The 17,736-nt window shown below is 38.0% G+C and overlaps 1 protein-coding gene across 1 annotated transcript in view; it reads right to left on the minus strand.

Annotated features, from left to right (window-relative positions):
• The window catches only part of RNF144A (ring finger protein 144A), a 66,414-nt gene that overhangs the window by 12,950 nt on the left and 35,728 nt on the right, over positions 1 to 17,736 (minus strand). The window contains exons 5-6 of the mRNA XM_036751809.1: positions 13,989 to 14,136; positions 1,966 to 2,055 (exon numbers count right to left, since the gene is read on the minus strand). Of these exons, the coding sequence (XP_036607704.1) occupies positions 1,966 to 2,055; positions 13,989 to 14,136 (238 nt within the window). The remainder of the gene's footprint in view (positions 1 to 1,965; positions 2,056 to 13,988; positions 14,137 to 17,736) is intronic.

Consider the following 17,736-nt stretch of genomic DNA (forward strand, 5'->3'; position numbering starts at 1 on the left):
GCTATGCCCAGAACATAGTAGGCACTTAATAAACGCCTGTTCCCTACCCCACCCCATATTAAAGGTGAAAATGGCTTTTTATTACAGAATCAAAAATGGCAGGTCAAAGGCCTAAGAGGATGAAGTATCAAAAGTAATTAGCCAATGAATTCTGATCGTCCACATACTGTGACCTACTGGATAGAATTCAGGGCTTGAACTCAAGAAGATCTAGCTTCAACCTGTGGCAAATTACTTAATTAATCTCTGCATGCCACAGGCAGTTTCCCTAGGACTTATCTTAAATAAGGTTGAGATCTGTATTGGTAGAAAAATTCATTCAATGCTTTCCAGTAATAGATCCTTCCCAATTTGCAAAATAAGTTACCAATATGCTGGCCTCTCAGAAGAGGAATTTTTCAGTGTTTCTAAATTATGCATGGGTTTATTATGACTACTTGCAGAAATTGCTATTTCACCAGGGGGCGCTGTAACACTAAAGAAAGATATCAAAGCCTGAACAAATACCCAGAATATGGCAACTTGAAATTTGGTTTTCCTCTAGCAGGAGAATATCTTTTTTAATGAATATTTATTTGAGAAGGAATCATGTAAAGACTATTTGATATGTGGGGTGAAAAGGTTAAGAAAAAAAAAGGAAGCAATGAAGGCCCATTATAGTGATATATCTAAATCTCTATATACATACATACATACATATATATATACACACATATGTATATATGTGCATATATATACATATATATATATATATATACAAGCGTGTGTGTGTGTGTGTGTGTATTTTCCTACCCTCTACTCTTAGGCTGTTTCCCAAATAGCTCACAGGAATCTTTGAGATTCTTAAAATGCCATAAATTTTTTTTTTAGAACTGCATAAGAAAATGTTCTAAGAAGGAACATCTTAGCAGGACCTCCTGCTTATGTTTACACTTTATTCTGAAGGTATTTTTGATATTTTGAAAAGCCAATTAATTTTCTATCACATACAGGTAGTCATTTCCAGTAACAAGTTTCAGAGGGGACAACTTTTCACAAGTGATACAATCAAAAGATTTGTAGAGCTGAAAAAGGCCTTGAAAGTCATTTTGTCCAAATCATGAATTTTACATATGAAGAGACTGAACCCCCCATCCAGTTTTATCATAATTTCCATATTTATACCTAGCGCTATCATAATTGCATAACAACAGTCCACCCCTTTCCCAACATACCTTCTTCCTTCAAGCTATGAAATACAGTGGAAAGAACCCTTGATGTGGTTTTAGAATACCTGGATCCAAATCCCACTTCTGCTACTTTGTATTTAAGTAGATAGATATGGGACAAATCATTTCTTGTCTTTGAGTTTCAGATTCTTCCTCTATAATTGGGAGTGGGAGATTAAATCACATTACCCCTAAATTCTCTTCCAGTTCTAAATAATCCTCCTTATAACCCTGTAAAATTGGTAGTGAAGGCATTCACCTTAATTTACAAATGAAGAAAGAGGCACAGGAAGATTACCCCTGAAGAGTACTTGTGTGACCTTAGACAACTCACTTTTCCTTTCTGAGACTTAGTTTCCTCATTTGTGATATTAGGGGTGGAGACATCGTGTGAATGGTCCCTTTAAAGTCCCTTTAAACCTAATGCTCTTATGTGGACTTTCCCACTTCTTTTTCAAACTGTTATCCCATTTCATTGCCAACTTAGAAATCTCATCACCAGTTAAAGCTTAAGTAATTACAAATTTTAGATGGATTTTTTTTAAAAATTCATGAAATATCTTAAGAGGGGTATCTTCACGATAGGGCTAGCTTTGGGCTCCTGAAACCAAGTCGACGACCAATAGCCAGCCTCATGAGGATAACTATAACTTCCTATCCAGTGCACCCAACTAGCCTCTTCCTATGTCCTCATGGCAACACATAACTAGAAATCACAGGACTCCACTTTGGGAAAAAAAAAAACCCTGATGCCCACCTGCGTTCTGTGCCAGATCACAGATGCCCTGGAGTGGCCAAGCTTGTTTCGACAAGGTCCTTTATCATAATGTATTAAGAGAAAGTCATCCTGTAAAACAAGAGAGGGAGAAAAACAAAACAAACAAAAAATAATAAGTGGGACAATTCTATTCATTCCGTGAAACCCCTGCTCTGGTAACTAAGCTTTTGGGTCTATGAATAAATGGATTTGGTGAAGTTGAGTTTAAGTTACCAGAGAAGGGGTTTAATCTGTGTGTGTGTGTGTGTGTGTGTGTGCGTGTGTGTGTGTGTGTGTGTGGGTGATGGCCTTTTTGTCAGTCTGGACCCCTTCTCACAATATTTGTTTTAAATGCAGAAAATAAAATTCATAGGATTACAAAAGGAAACAATTATACTGAAATATAGTTGTCATATTTTTTTTTTAATTCACAGATCCTAGGTTAAAAAGCCCTGTAGAAGGAATCCTGGAGAAGTCTTCACTGTGATTCAAAAAAGGCAAGTATCACTGGGGACAGTGGATTCTCATTTGCTTGAAAGAAAAAAACATTGTGTTACAATATTAACTTTGTACACAAAAAGACACCTTTGACATGGCACATGCTCAATTTTTATATTCCTTAGATTTCTATTTATGTACTTCTATTCATTGAGACAGTCATATCAGAGAAGACAGGCTCAGGTAGTAGGAAGACCAGTGGAACAGGAAACCTGGTTTTCTTTTATTAGCAGTGTGATCCTAGGAAAGCAATTTTACTTCACAACCTACCTCACTTGCAAAATAGAGATAATAACATTGGAATGATCCACCTCACACTAACATCATGTGGGAAGGCCTTTGTAAACTTTCAAATATTCTATCAAAGCTAATCATTATTTATCCACCCAACTGTAGTGATGTTTATCTATTCCTGAGCTGAGACCACATTCACTTCCATTTTCCTAACACTAGGAAATCAACAAAATCTTTTATGTTGCTGCATTGGCAAGAAAAAGTTATTTTTTTTTAAATAGGTTCTGGTTGGAAAAGGAAATGTCACTGCTTATTTAAATTGAGTATTCCAAAGAAAAACTGAAGAGAGTTTATTCTTCCTCTGTGACTGTAAAAGCTCAGGCCCTCCTTCTGAAATGAATGTAAATAAACCTCAGGCCAGGAAGTAGCCCTTCTAAATATAAGAACTGGTGAACCTGGATTCCTGTGCTCTCAGATGTGGTTCTTAAAGACAACTATAACAGAGCAGGAGGAGTTAGCTCTTTCTGTTGTCAGGACTCTTTTAAAAACAATTCCCTGGAAGATTAAGGACTAAATATTTTCTCTAATCCTCATAACCTCTCTGAAACTTCTCCAAAATAGAAGGTATGAGTAAGAGATAAAGCAATTTCAGCTGCCTCCACAGTGTAGGAACCCAAGAACACAAACAAGGTAAAAATCTGATAAACTAACACAATACTACCTAACCTTTAATGAACTTTCTCAGTGTCCACTCAAGTGCCGAACAAGCTAGTGAACTGGCTTGTATCACAGCTCAACAATCTCACCCCTTCCCAGAGTGTCAGAGCAAAAAGCTTCAACAGCAGCTAAGAGCACAAGAATGTTGTATGGCACAGCAGAGCCCAGCTGGAGAACTGAGGAACAGAGGGAACTGAACAGGACACATGTGTGAGCTTCTGTGGCATCCTGCTAAGAAAAGGCAAAAGTATCCAGCTGGGGTCAGTTCCATCCCCCAACACATCATTTGGGGCAAAGACCACAGTTGGAGAACTATGAATTGCCCACTGTGAGAGAAAACTGAGACAACTGTGAGATCCAGTTCTGAGAGAAACCACTATTAAAGGGGAGAGAGTTAGAAAGTGAGTAAAAGGAAAAAAAATAAAGAAAATGGCTGAAATCATCAAAGATCTTAGGAAGAAAAAAAATACTCAGTTAAAGACCATGAGCATAAAGCACATGAACCAACAGAGAAAATAATAATAAAAGAGAAAGACATATTGGGGCGGCTAGGTGGTGCCGTGAGTAGGGCACCAGCCCTGGAGTCAGGAGGACCTGAGTTCAAATCCGGCCTCAGACACTTGATACACTTACTAGCTGTGTGACCTTGGGCAAATCACTTAACCCCAACTGCCCTGCTAAAAAAAAAAAGCAAAATAAATAAATAAATAAAAGAAAGACATATGGGCTCAGAGAATATGGGAGATATATGGGATCAGAGAAAAAAGTTCAAGCATTTTTAAATAAAAATTATAAGACAAAAGAAAATGAATAAATGCTAGAGAAGGCAGAGGACCCTGTGGATTCCAAAGAAAGTATGAAACCACAGGAAGATGTTCATGAATGGTTTAAAAGAGAATACAAATCTTGAAAGCAACATTTGTGGCCTGCACAGTGGAAATAATTGCCAGAATAGAAAAACTTGAATCCACTGTGGCAAGTCCCACTAAAGAAACAAAACAGAGGATAACTGATTGGGAATGCAAATACAAGGAAGTAAAGGACAATGTGGAAGAACAGAAGAAAAAAGCAATAATATTAAAAGAAAATATGATCTCCATACAAGCAAAACATATGATTTTGAGGACGAAATGCTCAGAGACAACTTAAAGTAGGTCTCCCAGAAGAACATGACATGCCAAAACCCACAAATACCATAATGTAAAAAATAACACAAGAAAACTGCCCAGAATTTCTGAACACAGAAAATCAAGTCCCAACCTAAAAAAATGCACAGATCTTCTCCAGAAACAAACAAAAAAACTCCAAGACACTTACAAACAACAAAATTCTACAAGCTACTAGGAGAAATATTTTTAAATATAAAGGAAAGGAAATTCAAATAACAAATCTATTTTGCCCCTACTAGAAACCACAGGAGGGAATAGAATAATGTATTCTGGGAGTAAGGGGCTCCAGATGCAACCCAAAGTGACCTCTCTGCAAATCTCAGCCTACCCATTAAAGAAAAAAACATGAGTGTCCAATTAAAAAAAAAGAGGCATTCAAAACATTGCTAGAGAGAAAACCACTTACTTGGAAGCCTTTCTTTTGGGATGGTATCATAGAAAGGTGAACTGGACCTACAGTTAGAAGGTTTCAGTCTGAATCTTATCTCTGACACTTATTGGCCACCAGTAGTCTTCACACAGTAGGTAGGACTCTGCCCTGTGGTCCTCTATTCTGATTGGGTGATTGTGTGACCTGTACCAACATTTCATGATTTGCCTAGGCCATGCTCACTTCACTCCTGGCTTGACTTCTGATTCTCCAGACCTCTCTATCTCCTCACTAGCAGCCCTGCCCCAAATGTATGGTATCTCCTACCCTCTTTCCAGTCTTCATTGATGAATTTTATTTTTCTTAGTATATACGTAATACTTTATGGTTAACCTCATTTTATACTAAGAACAGTCCTGTGAGATGGGTGCTATTAATATGATCCCCATTTCTTATATATGTGTTGTCTTCCTTCATTAGAATGTGAGTTCCTTTGGGATAGGGATTATTTTTTCTCTTTGTTTTTTCATCCAACGAGGAGCAACAGATGGGGCAGCTGTGGATTGAATGCAGAGCCTGGCATAAAAAAGACCCGAGGTCAAATCCAGCCTCAGACACTTACTAGCTGTGTGACGCTGTACATACAAGTCATTTAACTGCTGTTTTCCTCAGTTTCCTTATCCATAAAATGAGAATAACAAATAGCCCCTACCTCCCAGGGTTTTCATGATTAAATGAGATACAACTTGTAAAGCTCTGAGTACCTAACATATTGTAAGTAACTATGTAAATTATATCTATATCTACATATATATGAATTTTACTATATGCTATCTATGCTATATAAATACTATATGATATATACTATATGAAGTTTAGCTATTAATATAATTGTTATATTATTAGCATTATTATTCCTCTCCCCTCCTCCCCATTTTATACAGGACCCAATGCATACATCAGTCACTCGGTAAATATTTATTGAATGAATGAAAGTGTGTAACACATATATGTTTCTACACTCATCTCACAAAGTAGGCTTTGTAAAAAGCATTTTGCCATATTAAGATCAATTATGACCTCATCCCATGTCCCACTACAGTTTAACTAATGAGGCTTTTGGCTCTAACAATGGCAGGATTTGACTGGAGCCTTGGTATATTTGTCTAGGATGCCACATTTCCTTTAGCATTGTGTTAAAGAGAGTTTCAGTAAGCTGGCAGTTAGAAGCAAAAACAATGGGGACAAGTTAAAAAAAGGGTCACAATCAACAAGACAGTCAATGTTAAAAATAAAATCCTTTGTGTTTGCCAGCCATTTCAAGTTTAAATTTGTTTATGTTCTCCTATTTTTTTCTTCAATTTTATTCCTGTCAAAAATTTATGATTTGAGGTTTGTACTTTGACACTCTTAATTTTGGTCCTGGTCAAAACCCCCAAATTTCCCAAATTTTAATAGTTACAACCCACAGAAGGTCATCATCACTAACCAGCATTTTTAGGCTATCTGCTACAAGAATGGCACCATGGGGCACAGAGAGAAATTATAGCAACAACTCCTATTTCTTTGGAACTTTTTAATTTTAAAATTCCATTCAATACACAGTCATTAAACACCTATTATGTGAAAAGCAACGTTCACAGTAGGAGATAAAAAGCTGAGAAATGACATTTGTCATCATCATTATGATAATGCTAATAAATAATAATGATGATGATGATAGTAATACATAGCATCTCCATAGGACTCTGAGGTTTGCAAGGATTTACATATTTCATCGCATTTGATCCTCACAAAATCCTCTATGACAAGTGCTATTATGTTCCCTCTTTTGCAGATAAGAAAACTGTGCCTGAGAGTGGTTAAAGGACAAGCCCCCATAGTTAGTGAGTGTCTGAGACAGGATTTGAATTCAGATCTTCCTACCTCCAAGTTCACTGTTGTATCTACTGTGACAACTAGCTACCTCTATGGAGCTTAAATTGTACCATGGCATGGAGAAGGGATAGACCATAGATAGACACAGGAAAATAAATATCATACAAAGAAGGGTATGATGAGGATATGGGAGAAATCTATATAAAATATTCTAGGAAAATGAAAATCCGAAAAGGATGAGAATACTTTAAGCTAGTGGGAGGTCAAAGCAGAGAAAAGTCAGGAAAGCTTACAAAATATTTTCTTCACAATACCCAAACAAATTTATATTGAGATTCAGGATGGTTAAGTGACAGGCTACTCAGGCTGGATTTGATCTTAGGTCTTCCTGACTCAGGCCCAGAACTCAATCTAGTGCATCACCGAACTGCCTCTATCTACTTGAATGATTTTAGTCAAGTTATTTAAGATCCGTGTGCCTCAGTTTCATCAATAAAATGAGATTAGACAAGATGATGTCTGAGGGCCTTTGCAGTTCTAAATTCTATGAAACCTATGACTCCACTGTAAGGTGAAAATGGATAAGCGGCCTTCCCAAGGAGTTTCCTTCCAGTGAGATATGTCTTTTAGCAAGATGCCAGAGAGCATGTTTGACTGGAAGGGGCCCAGCCCTGTGGGAAGGGCTCCAATATAATCACCTGATATACAATTCTTTACATTACCTCAGTAGCAAACAAAACAAAATCCTTACTTCCATTGAGTCTAGTAAAAGAGATAAGACAGCTATTACAAGATTGACTCTGATTAGAGCCAGCTATGGAAACAAAATTAAGAAGAGACAGAAATCACTTCTAATAAAGGTGGGGGCTATTAGTAGGCAAGGTTTTGTGGAGCTAGACCTTATATTTCAGCATATAGATATGGGAGAAACAGATAATCTAGGTCAGGGTTTTCCAGAATGCTCCCAGGGCCATAATATGCAGCCCACTTATAAGCATAGAAATTTACATAAATGCTTCAGTAAAGGAAGCCTCTACCACAGAGCTCTCACTAAAATGGCAAATCAAAATATATTGTCTATTGTTTCAATAAAAACCCAAGGTTGGACAGCCTTGCTGTAGGCAGATCAAACAAGGTGTAATAAGATGCTGAAGTCTGAGGGGACTATTATCCATTTGGCTAGCACAGAATGTTCGTGCAGGCAGACAGGTACCTAGCTAGAAATTTAATGGATAGAGTTCTGGATTTGGAGTCAGGAAGGCTTGACTTTGAAAATTGCCTCAGACATTTATGAGCCATGTGACCCTCCATAATCACTTAAACCTCTTGCCTCCTGTAAAATGGCAAGAATGCTAGCATTACCGCACAGCATTGTTATGAAGATCACATGAGATAATATATGTATAGTAGCCCATCTGGGCTCCCTCTTCCAACTTGGCTTCATGTTGGCAGTCTCAGTCCCTAAAGACAGGGTGACTTCTCAAGGTTCTTTAAGTCACCCTGATTATTGCTAGCATTTCTCTTATTGCTGCTCATGAGCCCCCATTTGGTGTGCTCCTTCTTGTGCTTCGGGCACATTTAATAAACATTTAGAAAGGGATGAAATACTATGAGCAGTTGGTATACAATATTTTCCCACAAAAGTCTAGGGCACTTTCTCCCACAAGAACACAAAGAGTCCAGGGTAATTGTGGGCTTAAACTTAGATTATAAAATCGCATTAAACTTGGGTAGTGAAGCATACAAGTAGAGGACAAGTGTGTCCAAAGGGTAAACTTCCTTTCTATAGCCAACATTCTTTTCTGGTTCAAGGGAGTCACATGCCTTGAAGTTGCTTCTTTCTTCAGGGTAACTTTCTCTATCTGCCTTTTGTTTCAGTATCCCTCTTTGGTTGTCAGTCTGCTCTGGGTCAAATGTGTCATCTCTCTAATTGGTCCATTCTCTTTGATGACAGTCAGTGATAGGTGGGGTAAAGAGGCAGAAACTCTTTCCCTCTCCACTCCCCCAAGAGGGCTTGGCTCATTTAGGAATCCTTAATTTCAGAATTGAAACCCTCCACTGTTAGGCTAGTCCAGTCTGGAAGGAGCTCATTTATGAACTGACCAAGTGCTATGTACACATAGATACAGCGGGCAGAACTAGAGACTCACAATTTATAAAGAGATCACAGGACATAAAACATTTAAAATTTCATTAGGTCCATTGTTTGACTGATGGATGTAGTAGCAAGTTAAGTGGTATGTGTATGTATGTCTACGCACATATGCCGAAGTGTATATATATATATATATATATATATATATATATATATATATATACACACACATATATGTATATATGTGTATATATTCATGTATATCCATCTCTTTTCAACTCTTAAAGTACTATATAAATGTTGGAGTTTATTCATGTATTTATTTTTATGGGGAAGCTGTAACAGACAGGGTGGGAGAAATAGGCTGGAGTCAAATTATGGAAAACCTTGAATGCTAAGTTAAAGTATGTGGCCAGAGAGAAACTGTATTAAATCCTATATGATTTTTCAATAAAAAAAACAATATATGTTGCACCTATTAGCAAGAGGCTGTCTCTTTCTCCACGGACTGACTATTCCAGACAAGCAAAATTCAATTGCCTAATGAAATACTCTCATATGCCTTTTTAAGAGCATTCTTGGCCTAGTGCCTCATATTTTAGTAATTAGCATTAAATCTATGTGAATGTCTCTAATAACTGAACATAAAAGTTAAATCTTTTTGCTTCAGAATCTGTCTTCTATGGCAACCAAATTAAAATAGTCTTTCCCTCCCTATATCGCCTCCACAACAGCATGTTGACTGAAAGTGTTAAATAGAATATATTCTGTCATCAAAGCTTGGTGGTTTTTGCTCCTATCTTTAACTATCATTAACTCAGGCTTAAACCAAAGTCATTGAAAGGTATTTGAATTATTTTTAAATAAATATTTGAATTCTGGTTTGCAAGGTCTGTCAGACAATATTCTTTTAGAGCAGCAGAGAAAATGTAGAGATTGTCACTGTAAAATTGGGTCATCCCAGAGGAAGAATGAAGATCTACTCTGGAATGAGTAGAGCGACCTGCCCATTTATAATCAACTGTAGAGATAGCAAACACGTGGCTCACAACACTCCCAAGCTCAGCCCCACACCAGATTAAAATGTAGCTCCTATCTGATGTTAATATATTGGTGTGTTGAAATATACACACACACGCAAACACACATACACACATGTGTTCTTTTTTCTTTTTCATTTTTTATACATATAGTTTTCTAAGTCAACATGTGGCTGGCAGGGATCCTTATATACAGTTTAGTGGCCTCCATTTCTATTTGAGTTTGATACCACTGAGCTAGAGAATTCAGGATCCTGGAAGGTGGGGAGGAAGAGGAATACATGAAATCTATAGATGTTCCAGGTGAATTTTAATCCATTTCAAACTCCTCCCCTTCGGGACCTTTGGATGAAGTGGCCAAGATAAAGCAAATCAGAATGATTTGCTTTTCGTTCATGTCCCTTTCCCTAACAACTCTGGGTGAAGTTCTAATGAGCTGATGATAGTGGAGAGCTGGTAAGAGGAGAAAAAGAAATGAAGCTATGGATAATGTAGCCATTAAACAAGTAGCACCTGCATCATCAGGGACTTACAGCTCATGGGAAGAGCCCATATACCATTAACAAAGTATAGTCAACCATTGTTTATTTTTAAGATAAGAGAGAGAGAATTGGGTAGTCTGGTCAACTCAATATCTCAATCGGGGTGGGGAACCTATGGCCTCAAGGCCACGTGTGGACCTCTAGGTCCTCAAGTGCAGCCCTTTGTCTGAATGCAAACTTCATAGAACAAATCCCCTTATTAAAAGAATTGTTTGGTAAAACTAGGACTCAGTCAAAAGGTCACACCCAAGGACCTAGAAGGCTCTAGGCTCCCCATCCCTGATCTTGATTAATGTGATTACCCTGAGGAGTACTGAGGCACAGTGGATTAAGGACCAGCATTGAGGTCAGGAAGACTTACTGTAGATCTGGATCCTTCTTCTTTCATTAGCTATGTGACAATAGGCAAGACACTTAGACTCTCAATGCCACAGATAACATAGGTCATAAGTTAACAGATGAATTGCCTTTTTATATCATATGATGAAAAAAAATCATAAAAAATAAAATAGTTACCTTAAATACTACACCAGAATTAACCTCCCATTCCTTTTTCTACCTGCCAAATCCAACCTTACATTATTATAATAATATATAACATCACATTTACATTATATTACGTTATTATATATACTATAATATAAATTATAATAATAAATATAAATAAAATCAATACATGTTATATTATATTATATTATATTATATTATATTATATTATATTATATTATATTATATTATATTATATTATATTATATTATATTTTTCCCTATTTAATACTATCACTCCTCTGCTCAAAATTCTTCAAGGATCCCTCATTTCTGACCAAATAAAGTTCCAATGTCTGGCATTCAAGGAAGTCCACAATCTAGTACTACTTTATCATGTTATTTTCATCCATGTATTTTGTCACTTCAACCAAATCAGAGTTTTCTGTTTTGTGGTCTTGCTCCTTCCTCTGTCTACATAGACTTCTCATTTCTATCCATACACATGCAATGTTGCATTAAAAATGGCTTACTCAACATCCCTCCTTTTTATAGGCTGTGCCTTTGTACAGGCTGTCCCTCTGTCCTCTTGGAATCCTTAGATTTATTTAAGGCCTGGCTCAAGTGATACCACTTATGTAATGCCTTTTCTGATCCTACCTCCTTTAATTACTTTGTATACATTATGTGCTTAACTACATACATGTCTTCATCTCCCAGCTCCCACCCCAAAGAGAATGAAAATTCATTGAGGGCAGAGAATACTTTTAATTTTGCCTTTCTTTTCTGGCACCTTGTACCTAGCATTAATTTAGAGCTTAATGATTGTCTGTTGAACTGCCTTATTATAAACCCTGACTCTAAGCCTCCACCCAGACAGGCAGCCCCCCATGACTAGAATTTCCTCTTGCATATTTTCTGCCTGCTACATTCCTTAGCATCCTTTAAGAGGATAGGAACTGGACTTGTGATTTGATTGATGAAAGGGACTCACAAATCACAAAACTGCCTGCCCCAGTAACCAAGAAAGTAGCTTATTGCACTGGAAGAATTTCCAGGGTCACAAAGTCTGTGCATGTTGTGTGAGAGGTGTGACTTCAATGCATGCAATTTTGGTTCTAAAGCTGACTCTCCACTAAGTGATATGACCTCTCACTGTAGCAGATCCTTTAAAAACTAGCTGAAATACCAGCTTTTCTATGAATCTTTCCATGACTGTACCCTGGAAATAATTTCCCTCTTTAAATTTAATAGGTCATTTGGTTTGCCCCTCTCTCTGCACTTATCAGCATGATAAATGGGAAAAGTCATGGCTTTGAAGTCAGATGATCTTGGTTCAAATCACTTCTTAATGCTTAGTAACGTGGGAAAATACCTGGGTCTCAGTTTCCTCATATGTAAAATGGGTTAGGCTCGATGACTTCAGAGATCCCTCTTGGCTCAAGAATAATAATCCTATGATTAAAGTTATTTTTATATTGGTCCTGATCTTTTAAGTGCATGTAAGTTTTATGGTGGTAGGAACTAAACATACTTGTTGATATTTAGTCATTTCAGTCATGTCTGACTGTCCATGACCCCATTTGGGTTTTTGTTTTGGCAAAGATAATGGAATAGCTTGTCATTTCCTCATTTTACAGATAAGGAAACTGAGACAAATAGGCTTCCATAACTATTAAGTATCTGAGGCCAGATTTGAACTCACAAAGATGAGTCTTCCTGATGCCATACCTGGCACTCTATCTACAGTGATACCTAGCTGCCCATCTAAACCTACTAGATCTGAAGTTAAAAGACCTGAGCTCATATCCTCCTGTACCTTATCTAAATTTTCTGTCAGTACCTAGTGCAGTACTCCTTATACGGTTAGCATTCAATACATGCTTATTGAATTGAGTTTTTAAAAATAGAATACAGTAGGACATATTTAACTAAACATTAAATATAGATCAATTTGAGGATTCAGAAGGTATTTTAATAGTCTATGGCACTGCAGAGTCATGATTTTGATTATCATTCTCACTACAAAAGATTAGTACAAATTCTGGCTAATTGGATCAAGGTTGTCATAGGCACAGAGCTTCCCCTCTTTTAATTTAATTTCTTCATGTATAATTTGAATTGAACCAGATGACATCTAAGGTCCTTTCTAGTTCTGAATTTTTTTACTTTGGATAAATGGTTTTTTATCCAGCCAAACTGTCCACCACCCCCCAAAATTAAGCTGTTTCACCTCAAAGCTCTTACCTTATCTGTGTGAGCTTGGATAAGTCACTCCTCTCTTGGTCTCAATTTCCTATCAGTTCCCATTTTAAGAGAATGGCACTAGACTATCTTTAAGGTTCTTTTGGATTTTATTCCTATTATCCTGCATTATAGCCTATCTGCTTTGAAGGGAATCCTCTGATCCTATATCATATTTCGTCTGCCTATATAAATACTTCAAAGACCTAGGGTCAAATTCCTCCTTATCCATAAAGTCTTCCCTGAACAGAGCAGCCCATATTGCTCTCTCTCTCTCTCCTTTCTTCTAAACTCCAGCACTAATTAGTCATTTGCCTTATATCTCTTCTCTTGCTTCTATGAACTGCTATTTCAAGGATGACCATTCAAAGATGAATCACTGAAGTTTGATACTTTCATGTATACTGAATGTCAGCTCCTAGAGGGCAAATGTTGTATCTTGTATTTTTTTTTGTAAGCCTGATGTCTTACGCATATTAAATCCTCAATGAAAGGAGCGGGTTAGGGGTTTTTTATTCTGTTTTTCAAAGTGAGAGAAAAAAGAGAAGAGAAAAATAAAAGAGAAAAAAAAGAGAGAAATAACTAGATATTGGTGAAGAAAATGTTACCTCCTTCCTTTCCAAACCCCGCCTCAAAATAAAAAAAAAAAAAGCTGTCCATGGTATCATTGCACCTGTCTTCATTCTGTGATAAATATGGAAACCAAGGCTAAGTAGCCAGGTCCCAAGACTGTGGGGTGGGGCATACTCACATCTAAGGATTCAAGGCAGTACCAGCAGAACGCATGCTTGCAATTTTTGCACATCATTTGGGCACAGCCTTCATCCCGTTCAATGTACACTCGGCACTTTGGGCAGCGTTTGATCGGTGCGTCTTCCTCGTCTATTTTGAAAGATGAGCTGTGGGAGACACTTTGTTAGGTTCACTCTGCATTGGCACCTCAATCTTAACCTTTACCCGCTAGCATTCTACATCTTTAGCAATGCCAATTTTTTTAAGATAAATTCCAGAATGCTTCCCCCCACCCTTTATCCTGTTTAAAGTACCGCATTTACAAGAAGCAACTCACCTTGCCAGGGCTCGTTATGCAAGACGGAATAATACCTTGGAAGCATACGAGGTATGACTATATGGTTCTTAGGCATCTCTTCTTAAGAGGGGAAAGCAACCTTAGAGATCATCTAGTCCAAACTGCTTTTTTACAGATGAGGAAACCAAGGCTCAGAGAGGTTAGGTGACTTATATGAAATTCCATGGGTTACAAAGCAGTTTCTGAATTCAGATCCTCAGACTATAAATCCCATGGTCTTTCTAATGTTAATATCAAATACATACACACAAACCCTTTGCCATCCAAAGTTCTCCAAAGTAGACACCTGCGGAGACCATCCACACTCACCTTGTAAGAAAATCCTATGGAAAAGTTAAACAGGATAAGCTCTTACTAAGGTGACTTCATATTCTCTCTAGTTCACCTATCAACACATATTTGTCAGAAATCATAATGACAACCAACACGGAGGAATGGAAAGAACACACAAGAAGCAGTTCAGGCTTCTAGCCCTGCCTCCACCTTAAACCTAGTTGTGGCAGCAAATTACTTCATTTCTCAGATTCATATCTGTAAAATGAGGATAACACCACCATAACTCTGAAGGAAAGGAACTTAAACAGGTTACTTTGGGAAGTTCCTTGAGTCTATGATTTAAGATTCTGTGAATCACAGTATTAATAGAGACATGAGTCACCTAGACTGAAAGGGAAGGAGCACAATTATACAGTCAAGTGAAAAGCATACTAGCTCTGGAGTTAAAGGATCTGAGGTCAACCCCTTCTTTACTGCTTGTACCTGTATGACCTTGAACAAGTCACCTAACTTGCCTGAGCCTCAGTTTTTAAATATATAAAATGAAGAAGTCAGACTAGATGGGCCTCTAAGGCTCCTTCCAGTTCCATAATCCTATATGATGTTCCAAGTAATGTTCTTACTTTAGAAGGGATATTTGGTCATATGGCCCAGTGTACTGGAATTCCCTCTAAAATATCACCTATAAGGTCAGTTTCAACTTCTACTTAAAGACATTCTGTGTGTGTGTGTGTGTGTGTGTGAATGAGAGAGAGAGAGAGAGAGAGAGAGAGCCAGCATCCCTGAGGAAGTCTATTGCTCTTTTGGATAGGTCTAACTTTTAGGAAACTTTCCCTCATATTTCCCTGAAATCAACCTCTGCAAATTCACAGCGCTGCTCTAAATCCATTTGCCTAGAGCCAAGGATAACAAATCTAACCCTCCTGCCCCATGAGAGGGCTATGGATGTTTGAGAACAACTATCTTCCCTTTCTGCATTCTTCTCTGCCCCCATAAGTGAACCAAGTATTCTTTTCTGCAGGCTACGCATCATTGGGTTCTCCAACTGTCCTTCACAAGATGGAGTCACCCCCCCGCCCCGGCAACAACATCTACACATACAATAGCTTATGAATACCCCTCCTAACAGGTGGTAGCCAGAACTCAGGGCCACAGTCCAGATGTCGTACAACCAGGGCAGAGAAGAGTGGTACCTATCCCTTTTCTTGTTTTAGGCATTACATTTCCCTAAATGCAGCCTAAGATCACATTAGCTCTCTTGGCTGGCACATGGTGCTTAGAGCCTGGGGATGCCCAAAGTGCAAGCCAGGCATCTGTGTGGAGAAAGCAGTACAGAATGACAGATGCCTACAGCTATTAGCTATGTCAGACAGCTAGATAGTACAGTGGACAGAACACAAGACTTCTTATCAGGAAGACTCGAGTGTGAATCCAGCTTCAGACACATACTGGCTGTGATCTTGTCCAAATCACTAAACTCCTGTCTGCCACAGTTTTCTTATCTATAAAATGAGAATAAAAATAGCATCTACTGTTATGAGGATCAAATGAGACAATATTTATGAAATCCTTCACAAATTTTAGAGTGTTACATACGTGTATTATTATGGCCACACATTCTCTGGTCCCTTTGAGGCCAGGTATGATCTGCATTCCCTGGGTGTTTCTGATGAAGTAATTCAAGAGACTGTAATATAAGGATGCAGAAAATGGGCCAGGGATAGAGCCAGAGTTAAAGTGTAGCTGGAGAAACTGAACTGATGAAGAGCAATGGCATGAGTCAGTGAATGAGAAGTAAGGTGGGCAGTGGAGAGGATAAGCATTTGTTAAGCTTGTTTCTTAAGCTATATGCCAGGCACTATTTTCAGCACTTTATAAATACTATCTCATTTGAAGGTTATGAAGAAGTACAAATGGTTTGTGGGTATATCTGGCTGTGGATTCTCAGCAGTTTGTTTGTGAGTCTGAGCATGGATCACTAGGAGGTCTGCTTTGACCCTAAGGCAAATTTTGATTGGTGGGAAAATTGAAAGTGGATCCTGGGGCTAGGAGCAGGTTGACACTGTTGGTGTTTCAAGTACAGAGGCTGTGAAGCTTGGAAGTGAGTGCCATCCCATGGAGTGATTTGGGGAGTGATGAGGAGAGAGTGCTAACAGATGCTACATCTGCATGACACAGCTCTGTATCCCTAGTAGTCTCTGAATGAGAAAAGAAAACCCAGGGAAATGTCAGTATATGCTGAGCCTGGAGAATGATTGAGATCAGTGTGTCAGGAAGCCTGTAGCAGCAATCCCCTAAATCAGGGGTGGGGAACCTGCCCAAACCCTCCACATCTTTTTCACGTGATTGGTTGCTTTCTATCCTGTACAAAAGGATAGAGAAGATTTCTTGAAGACAAATGCAAGACATGATATTTTCCCCCTATTAAATTTCACTTTAATAGATTAGGCCTATTATTCCAATGTGATGTACGATTTCTAGATCTGTCATCCGATAAATAACATTGTTCTTAGCTTCATGAGGCCTAAAAATGATAAACATAACATACCTCTGCTTTTATCTAAATTATTGATAAATCTGTCAAACAGGAAAGGGTCACAGGTACCACTCTAGAGCATGCCAAAGGGGATCCAATGAGCTAGTAATCACTACTCTTTGGATCCAGTCTTTCCACCAGTTGTATTCTACTTTATCATCATGCAGCCCAAATATCTCCATCTTGTCTGCAAAGATCTTATGGGAAACTATCAAATGTCCTGTTGACATTCTGGTAAGCCACATCTATGGCAATATCCTGATTATTGATCATTTAGTTGCACTGTCAGATCAGAAAAGAACAAGACTCCAGCACTGCCTATCCTTAATGAAGCCTGTTGTGTCTTAGTGGCGTTTACCTTTCTCTTAATGCTCATAAACCATCCCTTTAATACTCCATCCTAGAAATTTGCCAAGAATCAAGGTCAAGATTATTATTAGCCTACGGTTTGAAAAATAAACTTTATTTCCATTCTGGAAAATCTGGATATGTTCCCTTTTCCAGGACTGTTCAATCTGTTCTACCCATTCTTTCAAAGGTCACTAATGGTTTAGTGTTCCCATCTGCCAATTCTTTCAGTACTCCAGGATGTGGTTC

The sequence above is a fragment of the Trichosurus vulpecula genome, chromosome 3 (genome assembly GCF_011100635.1).
Source record: "Trichosurus vulpecula isolate mTriVul1 chromosome 3, mTriVul1.pri, whole genome shotgun sequence".
In the NCBI taxonomy this organism is placed as follows: domain Eukaryota; kingdom Metazoa; phylum Chordata; class Mammalia; order Diprotodontia; family Phalangeridae; genus Trichosurus; species Trichosurus vulpecula.